Here is a 16939-nt window from a genome sequence, read left to right on the forward strand (position 1 = left end):
CTCCACAATGTTGGGCCCTCAAGTCTGAATCTCAGTGTCCCTCTGGCCCGGAAGTTCGATATATACTGCAGGGCTGGTTTTCAAATCTGCACAGATGTGCTTGGGACACCCACACTCACAATCCTGAACTCAGTTTTGTTTCTCTCATCAACAGTTACTATAATTGTACCTATTACTAATATGGGTCGTGGATAGCAGGCAAATCTGTGACCTGACTTCACACATTAAGCAGGAATCTTTACATGTGAAGAGGCTGGCAAGTTCTGAGGGGAGGGCCTCTCTGAAGCCAGCTGTGGCCTTTGAGTTAAGGAGCAGCTGATGGCTACTGGCCTGACCACTGGGCAGGCAATCACTCCCATTATTTGGTTGACCAGCTGGCCTGGGTGCACTATGACTTGTGTCATCTCAGTCAGTGGCAATGAGCGCTCCACCAGAGAGGAGGGTGAGTTAAAGAAACACTGTATTAGTGAGTCCTCCCACCACCACACTGATAGTTCATTCTCATTCGGATACTTAAGAGGATCTCTCAACGGTGAATAGAAGGGTCTAGAATCTAGATGTTAATCTGCCCCAAAGGCTCATACTGACACCCTAAACAAGCCCTCAAAATCCTAAGTAACCTCTTAGCCAACTTCATGGCTTGACTATCGATGCATGCTGGAGCTATATATTTGGGGCTGTCTGTTGAGTGTATAACTCATAGGAACAAATCAAAATGGCTGCTGCAAGTCCTTCGTGGTTGTCCACTGAGAGAAAAGCAGAATGCTTTGTTTCTACACGTCTCAGGCCCTGGCCATCTTGAGAACACACAGGATGAGGCAGGGGCATGGGCACGAGGACCATACTTTCCTGAGCTTTCTTGAATGCCCTGTTCTCAGACTCTTTTTCCAGCTCTATTGTCTCCAGCTGGGAAGTTCTATTTGGCTGAGTAAATGTAATCACGGAGAAAGAACCACTGCCTTCAGAGGACTCTGCAGAACACTTCGGTGGTCATTTGTCCTGGCTCCTGTGAACTAACATCCTGTTTTGCTAACACTTGTATGGCAGCACACTTGGAACTCTGCTGCTCTGGTTCACATTCTCTGAAGTTTTGCCATTTGTTCTCACACAGCCTCATCTCCAAACACTTCCTTGCTCAAGTGCTTGCTTTGAAGCAGTTTCTTTGGAAGCTGCTGCCCAGTGGTAAGAACAAGCAATTCTTCAGATCATGTTCAACACAAGAAGGGAGGGGCCGGTGGAACGCAGGATGGGGGCAGTTTCTGGCTCTACAGCTGGCAGCCAGCTTGGGGGTGGGAGCTAGGGAAAAACCCTACCCTGCCCGCGCAGCAAAGGGCAAGGGCTACTGAAGGCACGCTCATGGCCCGAGTCACAGCCACCCTACACCCACAGGCAGAAATAGAGCTGCCAAGGCAGGTGGGGGAGGACAATTGAAGGTCTTGCTCCCCGGTTCAGGCTAGGGAGAGGGCACTGTCACTGGAGACCCTGCTGGGTCTAGACAATATCCAGACAGGAGGACACTGCTAGAAGGCTGAAGAGCTGGTCCCATGGGGTCTTCAGGTGGGGGTGGCCAAGGGTATCAACAGGATCTCCCCTGAAGGCCAACATGGTCCCAGAAGTATGGAGGGTTTTCTGAGAGCTTAAAAAGCAAAAACAAAAACCTGATGCAGAGGTTTCTGTTTGTAGCAATTTCCTTCTCGCTGCTGGGACAAAACACCCAACCAAAAGCAACTTATGGAAGAAAAAGGCTTACAGTTTTGCGGGAAAGTTTCATCATGGTGGGAAAAGCTTAGCAAGAGCAGACAGCCAGGCATCACATCTTGTCACATCAACTGGGAGAAAGTGAGTTAGCTAAATAGCCAGTGGAGTTGGACTAATAAACCTCAAGGCCCGTCCCCATTGACACACCTCCTCAGCAAGGCTCCATCTCCCAAAGGCTCCTCCAGCTGAGGACCTTTCAAACACACGAAGCTATTGGGAGACATTTTACATTTAAACCCCAATGACCTTGGCCATGCTGGTAGCCACTTCCTTTTCCTTGGTAAGTCGGCAGCCTGGTATCTGCCCTGAAAAGGATTTCTGCAAGGCTGGCCCAGGGGAAGAGAACTACTCTGCCCTGCTCTCCCTCTGGCCCTGAGGATGACATGGTTTTAAAAGCATTTACTAATACAAGTTTTGATGAATTGGATCTGGTGGCCATTCCTAAAGCAGCAGCCATAACTGGAAGATAAAAACTTTTACCCTGAAATTCTTTTTTTTTAAATTTTTTACTTATTTATTTGAAAGCGACAGACACAGAGAGAAAGACAGATAGAGGGAGAGAGAATGGGTGCGCCAGGGCTTCCAGCCTCTGCAAACGAACTCCAGACGCGTGCACCCCCTTGTGCATCTGGCTAACGTGGGACCTGGGGAACCGAGCCTCAAACCGGGGTCCTTAGGCTTCACAGGCAAGCACTTAACTGCTAAGCCATCTCTCCAGCCCTACCCTGAAATTCTTATTATATCCCCACTACTCTAAAGTTTCTAGGTTATGTTACTACGTGTGGATTGAGCTGCTCTGCAAGCAGAAGACAAAAATAATGCAGCCCTGATATGCAGGCATCCATAGCCATCCCCTCTGCACACACAACTGGGGGTTAGCTTGCTCTCCAAGGAATCCCCATTGTTAAAGACTACCTGCAGTTAAGGGCACTTGATATCCAAGCTCAGCCCTCCAGACAGTAGCCTATGAAGATAGTCTCTCACCAGGCAGGGGTCTGTGATTAGGGGTTGGGCCTATGACGTAACTCTGTGCTTTCAACCTATTAATAAGCACTTGGTCTGTTCTCTTATTTTATAGATAGGTAACCTGAGGACCCAGAGGACACAAGAGCCCTTTTGACCATTCATTCACTGGAGACAGGGCAGAAGTTAGACCCCATATCCCATCATTGTGTCTGGGGGGTGGGGGCGGGCGTTCTGCTTCTTCGTATGTAGGTGTCAGTGTTCCTCATGCCTCAGCAGCCATGGGCCTGCAGTGCTCAATGCACCAGCAAGGAAACAAACCATTGTTCTTTCAGCCATATCATCCTGGGACCAGGATCCCAGAGTAGGCGCCCTCCTGGGAGAAGTCACTTGGGACATATGGTGGGGATCTTAATGAGGGAGATTTGTGTGTGGACAGCTGTTCAGGATCTTCATGCATGTGCTCTAGGCAAGTCACCTGCTAGAGGCCCAACCAAGTGTGGTCCCTTTTCCCAGAGCTGGGCAGGAACAGAAGGGCTTTGCCTGCCTAGGAGACAAGAGCCCCCATAATCCAGGGCATCACCAACCAGTGGCAACCAGGCACTGTCGTGGTCCATGATCTGGCCAGGGCCTCTAGGCTGGCTGGGATTTAGCCTCATGGGTGCTTACAGACTGGTATGGAGCACCCCCCCCCCACCTGCCACACACACACTTCAGACCTACCAAAACCCCTTCACTCCTCCAACTACTTAAGACTTTCTAAATCTGTGCTCTCCCTTGTCTCCAAGCTGTTCTCTCCTCCGTAAGAGGATTCTTTAGAAACTTACCCTGCTTTCCTGAGCATTCTGGTCCTAGAGGCTGGGCCCGGAACCAGCCTACTTGAGAGCCTCACTTTTTACCATCGATTACCTTGAGCAATGTATTTAATCTAGGAATCTCAGCACTGAAAGGTTCATAGTTTATATCTCTAAGTGGATTACAACACTGTGCAGCCTTCCTATGTCCATCATAAAAACATTTTAAGTCACAGGATACATATAAAATACTTGCAGTCAAAATGAGGATCCCAACCCACAGGAAAATAATGAGTAAATCTCCAAGTATCCAGGATCACTGACTTCATGTCAACAAAAAGGCAGGAGTGCCTCTGCTTGGCACAGGCTGCAGTCAGCTGTGACACTGAGGTACAGCACCCAATTGCTCCCAATCATTCTGGAGTGAGGTACTTTCTGCCTATGCCAAGTACCCCCTCCTCATTCCAGCCAGTTCTCCCCTTTTGTCTAAAAACATGGTCTTCTTGGAACACAGTGGTGCTATACTGATGAGACGCTGATGCCACAGAAGCCACAGGGCCAAGATGAGCCCTCAACCCAGAAGGCTCAAGACCTGGACTCTCTACACACTTGGCTACCCCCACCCCCATTCTTCTCTCAGCCTGTGCTGCACTGGTACATGGTGTGGGCTTGTGGGCCACCTGTGTAGTAGGGATGCAACTCAGATGGTAGCACGTTTGCCTAGCACACAGGAAGCCTTGGGTTTGATCTACAGCACCACATACAGCGGAGCATGGTGGTGCCTGTAGAAGGCAGGAATTCCATCCAACTGCGAAGCATTTCCTCTTTTGTGGCAGCATTCCAAAAGGAAGACCATCTGGGGAACTCTCTCTGCCTCCTGGTGGTTGTAACTTTAAAACATGATTTCAGTAACATTTAAATAGCAGAATATTTAAAGTACACTACTTGGAGCTGGAGAGATGGCTTAATGATTAAAGGCATGTGCTTGCAAAGCCTAACGGCATAGGTTCAACTCCCCAGTACTCACATAAAACCAAATGCACAAACTGGTGCATGCATCTGGAGTTTGTTTACACTGGCAGGAGAACTCGGGGCACTCATTCTCAATCCTTGCAAATAAAAAATAATAAAATATATTTTAAAATAACATATACTCTTGCAGTTTTGACACACACACACACACACACACACACACACACTTTGAAAGCACTACAACCAATATGACACATCTACCACCCCAAGGAGTTTTCTTGTGCCCCTGTAATCCCTTCATACCCCTTCCATCCTAGGCAGCCACTGATCTGTTACTATAGTTTGTACTTTCCAGAATCTTATATAGATAGAATCATAAGCTCACAGGCAGGGGGATGGCTTTTTTTCTCAAACATTTTGATTTATGCTTGGTATCAATTGCTCATTCCTTTTATTGCTGAGTAATAAAATAATAAATAAAAATAAAAATATGAATGTATTACAATTCTCTCTGCCTCCTAAGGCCTGGGGGAAGTCCAGGTATGCAATCATCTGATGACCTACATCTACACCTTTTCTAGTTTTTGCTGTTTTGTTTACAGATAAATCTGCCACACACATGGAGATGCATGTCTTGATAAGGGCAGATGGCAACAGATGGAATTGCTGGAGGTACTGCAGACCAGGCAGACAGCTTCTGAATCCAGGGGTCTCCATTATGGGACCCTATACTTCCAGGTTTTACCTCCAGGAGTTCTACCAGGTTCCCACAGTGACTATCCCACACTACAAGGAGGGCAACGAAAAAGCATTCTCTTTGAACTATGCTAGAACATTCTATTTGTAACAAGAGGAACCACTTTAGCAAAGCCAATTCAACCCAGCTCTAGCACCTATCAGTAAAAATTCAGAGTACTTGGGCCCAAGAGATGGCTAAGCAGTTAAGGAGCTTACCCACTGAGCCTAACAACCCAGATTCAATTCCCTGGTGCCCTTGTAAAAATCCAGATGCACAAAGGGACACATGCATCTGCAGTTTGTTTGCAGCAGCTAGAGGCCCTGGCATGCCCATTCTCTGACTCACTCCCCTCTTGCAAATAAATAATGTAGGCATGCATAAATATGTAAGTATAAATTGAGAGTACCTGTGGAACTCAGAAAGTCTCACCAGAATATTAAGATCTAATTTCAGCACCACAAAACACTTCCCATCCCCCACACTTTACCCCACTCCATCACTAAAGGCCTGTTTACTCAGTTCCTTCCCCCAGGATGTCCAGCTCTCAACATATGGAAAGCATTAGCACAGTCTGAAGAGACAAGGCAAACCTCACAACATGACTGAGATATGGCAAGGATGCTGGAATTATCAGATCAGGAATGTTTGGAACTAAGATTAATATGCTAAGGGCTCTAATGGAAAAAGCAAAGAACATGTTAATAATGTAAGCAGGAAAATGGAATATTCATTCTTTCGGTTTTTCGCTCTAGCCCAGGCTGACCTGGAATTTACTACATAGTCTCAGGATGGCCTCGAACTCAATTGATCCTCCTACCTCAGCCTCCTGAGTGGTGGGATTAAAGGCATGCACCACCATGCCTCGCTGGAATTTACTTTTGAGACATGGTCTCCCATATCCTAGGCTGGCCTCTAATCACTATTAACTGAGGATGACCTTGAACTTCTCACTCAGCATCCTCTACCTCCCAAAGGCTAGGATTACAGGAGTGTGCCCCATGTCATTTTTAATGCAGTGCTAAGGACTTCATGAATGCTAGGCAAGCATGCTGAAACTGCACTACATCTCCAGCCTAAAAGAAAGAAGAATCAAAAACAAATTCTATGAATATAAAATACTAACATGTGGAGAATTCAATGGCAGAGTTCAATGATGGTGTGTATGACTAGCTAGCATGCTCTAGGCCCTAGATCCTATTCCCAGTACTGACAACCCCCCCCCCAAAAAAAAACTGTGGTTCCAAGATAGGCATGGTGGCACAGACCTAATGTAATCCCAGCACCTGAGAAGTGGAGGCAGGAGGACTGGTTCAGGACCAACCTTGGATACATAGTAAGTTGGAGACCAGCCTGAACAACTTGAGATCCTGACTCAAAACAAACAAAAAAACCAAGCAAACAAGGCTAGGGAGATATCAGTCAGTAAAGCGCTTCCCTTGTAAGTACGAAACCATAGTTCAGACTCCAAAACCCATGTTCATTAAAAAAAAAAAAAAAGCCAAGCCAAGCATGGTAGCACATGCCTGGAGACAGAGGTAGCAGGATTTCTGGGAGTTTGAGGCCAGCCTATGACTAAATCGTGAATTCCAGGTCAGCCGGGGCTACAGAAAGACCCTACTTTGTGGGGGGAAAAGGCAAGACACAGTGGTACACATTTATAACCCCAGCACTGGTGAGGCAGAGATAAGCAGATCTCTGAACTCAGTGGCTTGCCAGTATAGACTAATTAGGCGAGTTCCAGGCCAGTAAGAGACTCTGTCTCAAAGAAAGGCAGTGTCTGGAATGAAAACTAAGGTTGTCCTCTGTTCCACAAATGTGCATGTACACGCACGCACACGCGCACACACACACACTGCTGCAACAAAAATTAATACATTTGATATACTCATTACTAGACTGAATGTGTTAAGAAACTCTAATTTGAGGATATGCCAAGAGGAACTTCCAAAAAAACAAAACATAAGAACTACGGAACAAAACGAGCTACATATAACTAATGAGAACACAAGAGAAAGAAAATTAAGAAATATTTGACTGGTAACAAATATGAATTTCCTCAAGTTAGTGTCAGAAACCAAATCCAAGTTTCAAGAAGCTAAGGGAAAACCAAGCAGAAATACCCAAAGAACCACATATAGGCATATGCATAAACCCAAAAATAAAGGAAAAATCACCTTTCCCGCCAGGGGAGCAAATTTAAGATCCATCTTCTCAGAAACCATGCAAGTGAAGGAAGTAGCCAAGAGAAAACCCCACTGACCTAGTTTTACCCTGTAAGACAAGACTCCCTCAAAAGTGAAGACTTTCTTGAACCAAGAAACCTGTTTTGCAAGAAAAGTTAAAAGAAGGAAATGCGAGGTCAGAAACAGATTTACAGAAAAGAAGAACACTGGAGGAAAAGTAAAAGGCATTCACTTTTTCTTAGTTGACTATCTAGCAGGTAAGTTTGTTCGAACAGTCTAAGGACACTCAAGGAGCATTACGTGTATGTGAAGTGAATGCCAGTGGTGACAGAAGGGAGGCAGACAGGATTAGGAACATGTTAATGCGGGATACCTGAGCCAGTCATTAAGCAGTATAATGTTATTTTTTTAAATATTTTATTTTATTTATTTGACAGAGAAGGAGGAAGACAGGGAATGAGTGTGCCAGGGCCTCCAGCCACTGCAAACAAACTCCAGATGTATGCACCCCTTGTGCATCTGGCTAACCTGGGTCCTAGGGAATCAAACCTGGGTCCTTTGGGTTTTTTGTTTTGTTTTTTTGAGGTAGGGTCTCACTCTGGTCCAGGCTGACCTGGAATTAACTCTGTAGTCTCAGGGTGGCCTAGAACTCATGGCGATCCTCCTACCTCTGCCTCCTGAGTGCTGGGATTAAAGGCGTGCGCCACCACGCCCGGCTCTGGGTCCTTTGGTTTTGAGGCAAATGCCTTAACCGCTAAGCCATCCCTCCAGCCCTACAATGTTATTTGAAAAGTGGACTTGGGTTAGTTTTAAATGTATACTGGAAACTACTACAACCACTAAAATAAAAAAGTGAAAAAGAAGTATAATTGATAAAATTATAAAGGAGAGGGAATTAAAAAAAATAGAAAAAGTATAAACAAAACTAGGAACAAACAACAAGGGCAGTAAGTAGAAAACAGTATCAAGAATGGGAGACACTAACTGTATTATCACTTCATATGTCAATGATAGTATCAGAGGGAGTCAAAAAACAAATTCCATGTGTCCAAAGTTTCTACTTAATAAAAAAAAATCTGTTGTCTGTAAGAAGTCCATTTTATACAAACACAGCAGTCCCTACTTATCCACATCCCAAGACCTTCCTTAGTAGAGGCTGAAATTGAAGATGGTACCAAAATCTTTTTTAAAATATTTCATTTATTTATCTGAGAAAGAGGCTAATAGAAATGAAGAGAAGAGGTGTGCCAGGGCCCCTAGCCACGGCACACAAACTCCAGATGCATGTACTACGTTGTGTATCTGGCTTTACATGGGTTCTAGGTAATGGAACTTTAACTGCTGAATCATCTCTCCAGACCACAAATTCTGAATGTACTTGTTTTTACTGTATGTACATGTATATTAATAAAGTTTAATTTCTAAGTTAGGCACATTAAAATATTGAGAAAAATAATTAGAAACAAACTAGGATAATTTTAACAATATAACAAAAATGGCCAGGATCACCATTCTTGCACTTTGGAACCACTATTAACTAAAAGTTACTTGGTATATACATATGCATGAAAATGTCACAAAGAAACCCATTATTTTGAATACTTACTAAGAATATTAATAAATTAAAGTTACTTGAACACAAGCACTAAAATACTTCAAGACTGTTGATAACCAGGATGTCTACAATGGGATTAACAGGTAGGCAGAGTATACAGTGTTGATATATTGAACAAAGAGCAATTCACATTCCAAGGGCAGTGTGAGACTTCTTCACATTATTCAGAATGGCATGAAATGTAAAACTTAAGAAATTTATTTTTCTGGAATTTCCCACTTAATATGTTCAGGTATGATCAACCACAAGTAACTGAAACAGTGAGGCTAAGCTATGGATGGGGAGGGGGCTACTGTTGACTGAAAGTAAAGTAAAGCAATGAAGAAAGACATACCATGCTAAGACTAATCAACAGAAAGTAGCAGAAAGAAGAGGAAGGCCATGTGAAGACAGAGACAGAAACTGAAATTATGATGCAATGTTGGGCATGGTGGTACGCGCCTAATTCCAGCAACTGGGAGGCTGAATCTCAAGTTCCAGGCCAGCCTGGGCTACAGAGTGAGACTCTGTATCAAAACAAAAAGGAAAACAAGCAAACACACACAAAGAAGCAAGAGAGGCCTTATAAGCAAGAAGCCATAAAAGTCTGAAGCACAAACTCACAGAGGGGCTGGGGAGATGGCTCCGTGATTAAAAATGCTGGTTGTGAAGCCTGTCCACCAGAGTGCAGGTCACCAGAGCCACATAGAGCTAGACACACGAGTGTAACTCCTCTATAATCCCAATGTGCATTGGCAATGAGCAAACTCAAGAGAATCCTAAAGTTCACAGACCAGCTCACGTGGCATTCGTGGTGGCACATGCCACCTCTAATTCCAGCACTTGGGAGGCAGAGGTAGGAGCATCTCTGTGAGTTCAAGGCCACCCTGAGACTACATAGTGAATTCCAGGTCAGCCTGGGCTAGAGCAAGACCCTACCTCAAAAAACCTCCAAGCCCAACATGGGAGACCCTGTATCAACCAGGTGAAAGGTAAGGACTGGCTCCAAGGTTGTCCTCTGACTTCCAAACACACACCATGGTGTACATGCGCCATATCCACACATGCCACACATACAAAGGAAAACAGAAACCCTTTCATGAAGGCAGCAGCTTTCCTTGCCCCATATCCTCAAAAGGACAGTTTGAAGCCAGGTGAAGATGAGATCCACCTAAAGACATAGATGGACTGCCTATCCCCTTACTGACATATGACAGATATAACCCAGAACTTTTGCAAACTTCCCCAGTGCAGTTGTTTACAGACCCTCACTGCTAAATCTGCCTGCTTTCTGAGTTCCAACACAGAAAAGGTAACCTTTTCTCTTTTTCTTCTTACTGTTTTCAACACTGGCCAAATCCTCAACCTGCTTGCCCTGATACTTTGGGTGGGGGTATCTCTTTCTCAACCCTCATCCCCATGCAAATGCTCAGACCTCCATTGCTGCGACCATCAGCTTTCTTGACCTCTAACTCAAAAAGTGTAACTTTTATCTCCCTGTGGTAAATGCCAACATTTCCAGCTCTCCTGCCCTGATGTTTTTTTTTTCTCAGACTCCAATAAAGAACCCTATGTCCCCCAGTGACAGTATCAGTAGCAGTCTCCGGAGAGCCACAGCAGGAAACCTAGACTTCCACCTCCACTTAAGAGGTCAGGAAGCAACAGTGCCACTTACCACCAAATGTGTGAAGGTGGTCTGCTACAAGATTCAGACAATCCCCAACTTCATCATCATGAAAATGTCACAGACATAGTCCAAATCACTCACTATACTGAAAAGCAGGAAATATTCAACCTGAATTAAGATAGAGGAGCTAATGCTAAGATGACAGACACTGAGCTGTGAGTAGCCGCCACACTAATGTCTGAACAAACAACTGCTGAAGCTCATTAGATAACCCCTAAAGTCTCAGCAAAATTATAAAGAAACATTTGGTAGATAGGTCTTCAATGTAGGAAGAAAAATCAATGGAAATGTCAGAACTGAAATGACCAATGAATGGCTGAAGAGCAAAATAATGAAGAGATAATCAAGAAACCTTAAAATAGAAACTGCAGGGCATGGTGGCACACACCTTTAATCTCAACACTTGGGAGGCAGAGGAAAGAGTATCACCATGAGTTCAAGGCCACCCTGAGACTACATAGTGAATTCCAGGTCAGCCTGACCTACAGTGAAACCCACCTTGAAAAACTAAAAATATTTTTAAAAGGAAAGAAAAAAACAGTAAAAAATTAATCTGACAACAAAAAAAAACTAGTACAAAATAAACAGCTCTAGATCTTGTGGGATTATGAAATGCGTATCATCAGTGTTCCAGGAGACTGAAAAAATATTCAAAGCAATAAGGAAGTAATATATTCCACAGAATGAGGAAATTTTTATAAAACACGTATGAGGGACTTGTACCTAGACTGTGTAATAAATAGTTCTATGGTTACCAACTATTACGGCTCAATACTAAAAATCCCAATTTTTAAAATGGGCAAAGGATCTGAATAGACATTTCTCCCAAAACACATAGGAGCATCTAATAAATACATGAAAAAAAAAAAGCATTCAACTTAATTAGCCACAAGGGATGTGCAAGGGAAAACCGCAGCAAAGCTCCACCTTATCAGCAACAGGAGAAATACCACCTGAAGACAGAGCAGGCGCAGGTGTGGATGGGAGAAACTGGTACAATACTAGTGGGAATGTAACCCAGCAGAGCTGAAGGGAAGTTTAGTAGTTAGTTGTTCAATGTATCAAGTTACTCAAATATTCTGAAAAGTAAAGTCAGTAACATTCCTTTTGGGTGAATTGGCATTAAGATATATCACTTATAATTATTAGAGCAATGATTACTGTATATATTACTGGATCTATTGGTCTGTTTCCCTATTTCACTTACTTTTGTTAATTAAACGAGGTAGGTATATAAAGTTTCTATCATACTGACTGGCATATAATATGTGCCCAATAAATCAAAGCTGTAATTTATTTGTAAATAAAGAAGGTTGGATTTTCCTCCAAAAAAAAGTAGGGGTGGGGGCGCACCACATGCCAAGGCATGAGGGTAGATTCTTTCCAAAGTGCTGGGCAGCATCAAGTAGTGGCCAGGCTAGAGGAAGATCAGGTGGCGGCTCTCTTCACACCTGCCCACACAGAGTGCTTCTTCCTCTGCACAGCCTTTATTTCTTCCCAGTCTAGTTTGACGTCTGGAACCTCATCTTCTGGCTCTGGCTCCTTTCTCAAAGGCCCCTGAGGGGAGGCGACCACAATTGGCAGAGGGCCACATTCCTCCCGGAACTCAACCACATAGAGACCCTTCTTGTCAGCCAGCTGTTGGTGGGTTTCCTGGATAGGAACAAATGAACTGCAGATTAAATCTGAGAAGGGTACCTGTAACTTAAAGGGCAAGAGCTTATATCAGCCAGAAGGAAGCCAGCAATAAGAGCAACTTTGGAGAAATGAAATACTTCAGTTAACTCTAGGTAAAGTATGTGGCTAACCTGTGATGATCTGTCATACATGAAATTTTCTCAGCCATCTAAATACACCAAACTGGGATAGAGGAAGGGCCTCTTTGTCTGCCAAGGTCTATCAGCTTTGGGATAAGCAGGCCACAGGACTACTAGGAGGGTCCTGAAATCTCAAACCTTCACCAGCCCCCACCATGTCGAATGACTGAGCCAGGTACGGGCTTAGCTGGATAGCAGGCCGGGTTCCCACCTCCGAGAGGACATCAACATTCTTTGCCATCTCTGGATGCATCAGGCAGCCAACTCTGCTGAAGTTAGGATAGCTAAGCTTTAGGAAATACTTCATGGGGAGCTGGAGAGATGGCTTAGCAGTTAGGGCACTTGCCTGTGAAGCCTAAGGACTCATGTTTGATTCTCCAAGTCACATCAAGCCAGATGCATAGTGACACAAGCACACAAAGTGACACATGTGCAGAAGGGGGCACATGCCTCTAGAATTCGATTGCAGTGGCTGAGGCCCTGGCATACCAATTCTCTCTCTCTCTTAAATTAAACAAACAAAAACAAGGCAGTCTGTAGGGCTTGCCTCAAAAAAAAAAAAAAAAACACTTCATGGGGGTGCTGAACAGATGGTTTAGCGTTGAAACGTTTGCCTGCAAAGCCTAAGGATCCAGGTTCGACTCCCCAGAACCCACGTAAGCCAGATGCACGAGGTGACACATGCACACAAGGTGGTGCATGCATCTGGAATTTGACTGCAGTGGCTAGAGGACCTGGTATGCTAATTTTGTCTCTCTCTCTCTTGCTTGCTCTCCCATAAAAAAGTTTAAAAATTACTTCATGGATTAATGTGTATTTTTAAATGTCAATGATTAGAATCTATTGTTATAAAAATAAATATGCTTGTTCTAAAACTTCCACTGTATGGAAATGTCAAGTAAAAGAAAAAGTTCATTTCCAGGTTAGTCTTTCCTGTCAGACTTACTGTAGTACCTAGAGCACCCCCACCACTCAAGAGAGCACATTGGGTTTTCATGTTACCTGCACAGAGATTCACAATGACACCTGAGTTAGAGAAACTATAAAAATTATACACAAAGTCCTATTTCTTCATAGGTGGAAGTCCTGGGTGCTGTCCAGTTCAGACTGGGCCTGCCTCACAGTCACCACACTCTACATGGAGCTGGGTGCCCTGTGGAGGCCCCACAGCACATCTTCAGGAGACTCTGGAACAGCATGGTCTGGAACACAAACTGGTACTTTTGCCTCAAGGCCCAAGAAAGGGTTACCTGGTGGGCGAGCCCATGGAAGAGGCCCCGGGTGAGGTTGAGCATGTTCAGGGACCCAGAGACCCTGGCATACATGTCCTTTATGCCAATGAGCCGGCAGATGGTGATAATGGCCCTGTGGCAGCGGAGACCATAACCTAGGAGAAAAGAAAGACCAGAGGAAAATACCTGCCCACTCACAGTAGGCCTCACTCACTCTGCTAGTTCTCATGTACCCTGGGCTGTGTTGAAGGAACAATTTCTGGCTTTCCACTTCCTGTAGGGTGACCCTTAATACACTTAACTTTTAGGTGACTCTTGTGTCATGGATGCTATAAAGGTTAAACACATTACACATATAAATCTTTTAAACACAGTGGGAAAAAAAACTACCCATAATGAACACTAGCAGGTACCTAGGAGCTCTTGACATGCCATAACCATGCTAATAAGGTTGAAGTTCTTGCCTACCTTGACTGCTCAGTTGTCTGAGCGGAGCTGTCTACATCCTCTTTGGGAGAACCTCCTGGCTTTGAGAACTTGCCCCTCCTAGACTCTTGCCTGGTTACTGGCTTGGCTTTGTTACCTCCTTGCTAGCTTCTAAGTTGTGGCTGGTTTCCCCCGACCATCACCCCCACCATATTTTCCAGTTAATTTTTTTCTTCAAAAGAATTTTTAAAACTTTGCAAGCCCAACACATTGCTGCCCATGAAGGCCCTTGTCTTCACCCTGTTCTCTGAATTAAATACAATAAAATGTAAAGCATTCTGTGGTCTAGAGGGCCTCCTACCCATCTCCCTTCCCTCACCTGGAGACATAACCTCTTCCCACTGGTTTTTCTACCCAGAGAACTTTGCACTTACAAGTTTCCTCAGCCTGGAATGTTCTCCCAGGCTTTGCCCCTCCTTCTCACCTTCAAGGTCTCTCATGTCCCTGAGTGCTAACACATGGCTCTAATCTTGGCACTAGGCACTGACACCTGTTCACCCAGTTTCCCCTGAGCAGAATACAGGCTCCTGGAAGGCCAGGATTGAATATTTACTGCTGTGTTCTGTTCCCAGAGTCAAGATTGGTATGTTGGCTATAGGTAGGAGGCTGAAGCTGGCTGAACAGACACAAAACTTGGCACACACTTCCCAGCCTTAAACCAAACATCACTGCCTTCTAGTCTAATTTTTCAAAAATAATTTGGTATGCAAAATTCAGATTCTATGTGAAATTAAATGATATATACATTATAAATTCTCATTTATAAATGTCTGCTCTACTTGAGAGAACCAATTAGCTATCCATAATTATGCTGGAACATGCATGAAGGGGGGACTTTAAAAGTGGCTAAAGAAGGCTAGAGAGAGGCTTAGCAGTTAAGGTGCTTGCTTGTGAAGCCTAAGGACTCATGTTTGACTCTCCAGGTCCTATATAAGCCAGATGCACAATGTGACGCAAGCGTGCAAGGTTGCACATGTGCACAAGATGGCACACAAGCCTGGAGTTCAATTAGAGTAGCTGGAGGCCCTGGAACACCAATTCTCTCCCTCTTGCTCTCTGGTAAAATTTTTAAAAAGCCAGGTACAGTGGCACACACCTTCAGTCCCAGCACTCAGGAGGCAGAGGTAGGAGAACTGCCATGAGTTTGAGGCCAGCCTGAGACTACAAAGTGAATTCCAGGTCAGCCTGGGCTAGAGTAAGACCTTACCTGGAAAAACCAAAAAATAAAATAAAATAAAAAGTGGCTAAAGATAGGTTAGGATGGGCTCTCTAACTCTTCTATGGCATTATCTACACATAGAATGTGTGTCTAAATACAAATGTGCATACATGCCCACATGCCTACAGGGAAGTGTACATGAAAGTGGGCATGAAGCAGATTTTTAAAAATTATTTATTTGGGCTAGAAAGATGGCTTAGCAGTTAAGGCATTTGCCTGCAAAGCCTAAAGACCTAGGTTCAATTCTCCAGGTCCCACATAAGCCAAGTGCACATGTGGTACATGTTTCTGGAGTTCATCTGCAGTGGCTAGAGGCCCTGGCATGCCCATTCTTTCTCTCCCTCCGTCCCTAATAAATTAAAAAAAGTTTGAAAAAAAATGTTAAAATATTTATTTGCAAGCAAAGCAAGAGAGAAAGAGAGAGAGCCAAGGCCTCCAGCTACTGCAAACAAATCCAAATGAATTTGCCACTTTGTGAATCTGGCTTTATATGGGTACCTGGGAATCAAAAAACCCAGGTCACTGGGCTTTAAAGGCAAGCGCCTAAACTGCTGAAGCATCTCTTCAGTGTATGAGGCAGATTTTGGAAACAACTGCCCTGTTGACTGGGTAACTCTGGGCAAAATGTACTTGTCAGAAGTGCTGGTGAGCACAAGGGAAGATGCTTATCACACACAGCTTGGGCCACAGTAGACACTCTAAGAATGGTAGACACTGTTCTGTACATATATCAAGCTTCAGGCAATAGGGCCTATGGTAACTATTTGACTATACTTTTGGTCATGAACATTTCCAGGCACACACTATACCAAACAACAAGTTTACTTATTTATTTTTTAAACATGGCCTTTAAAAAATGTATTATTTATTTATTTTTCTGAGAGAGAGAGAATGGGCACACCAGGGCCACTGCAAATGAACTACAGATGCATGCAACCCCTTGTGCATCTGTCTTACATGTATCCTGGGGAAATGAACCTAGGTCCTTTGGCTTTGCAAGCACACACCTTAACTACTAAGCCATCTCTCCAACCCTATTTTTATTTTTATTTATTTACTTGAAGGGAGAGAAAGAATATAGGTGTGTCAGGACCTCCTGCCACTGCAAAATAAACTCCAGATACATACACTACTTTGTGTATCTGGCTTTACATGGGTACTAGGAAATCAAACCCAGGTCATCAGGCTTTGCAAGCAAGCACTTTAACTGCTAAGCCATTTCTCAAATCAACACGTAGGAACATGGGTTATGAAATGCCTATTTATATACATATTTAGAAAATGTCTATAAAGTATGCTGTTTCAGTTTTAAAACCAGGACTTTAAAAAAATTTTTTTTTGTTTATTTTTATTTATTTATTTGAGAATGACAGAGAAAGAGGCAGAGAGAGAGAGAGAGAGAAAATGGGCATGCCAGGGCTTCCAGCCACTGCAAACGAACTCCAGACGCGTGCACCCCCTTGTGTATCTGGCTAATGTGGGTCCTGGGGAACCG

The 16939-nt window shown here is 44.0% G+C and overlaps 1 protein-coding gene across 2 annotated transcripts in view; it reads right to left on the reverse strand.

Annotated features, from left to right (window-relative positions):
- Positions 1–11952: 11952 nt before the first annotated feature.
- Positions 11953–16939, reverse strand: part of Mrps5 (mitochondrial ribosomal protein S5) — a 40735-nt gene continuing 35748 nt past the window's right edge. For both annotated transcript variants that reach the window (XM_045147615.1, XM_045147616.1), the window contains 2 exons: positions 13758–13894; positions 11953–12343 (listed from right to left, as the gene is read on the reverse strand). In XM_045147615.1, coding sequence (XP_045003550.1) covers positions 12119–12343; positions 13758–13894 — 362 coding nt within the window. In that variant the 3' untranslated portion in view covers positions 11953–12118. The remainder of the gene's footprint in view (positions 12344–13757; positions 13895–16939) is intronic.

Source organism: Jaculus jaculus, chromosome 4 (assembly GCF_020740685.1).
Source record: "Jaculus jaculus isolate mJacJac1 chromosome 4, mJacJac1.mat.Y.cur, whole genome shotgun sequence".
Taxonomy (NCBI): domain Eukaryota; kingdom Metazoa; phylum Chordata; class Mammalia; order Rodentia; family Dipodidae; genus Jaculus; species Jaculus jaculus.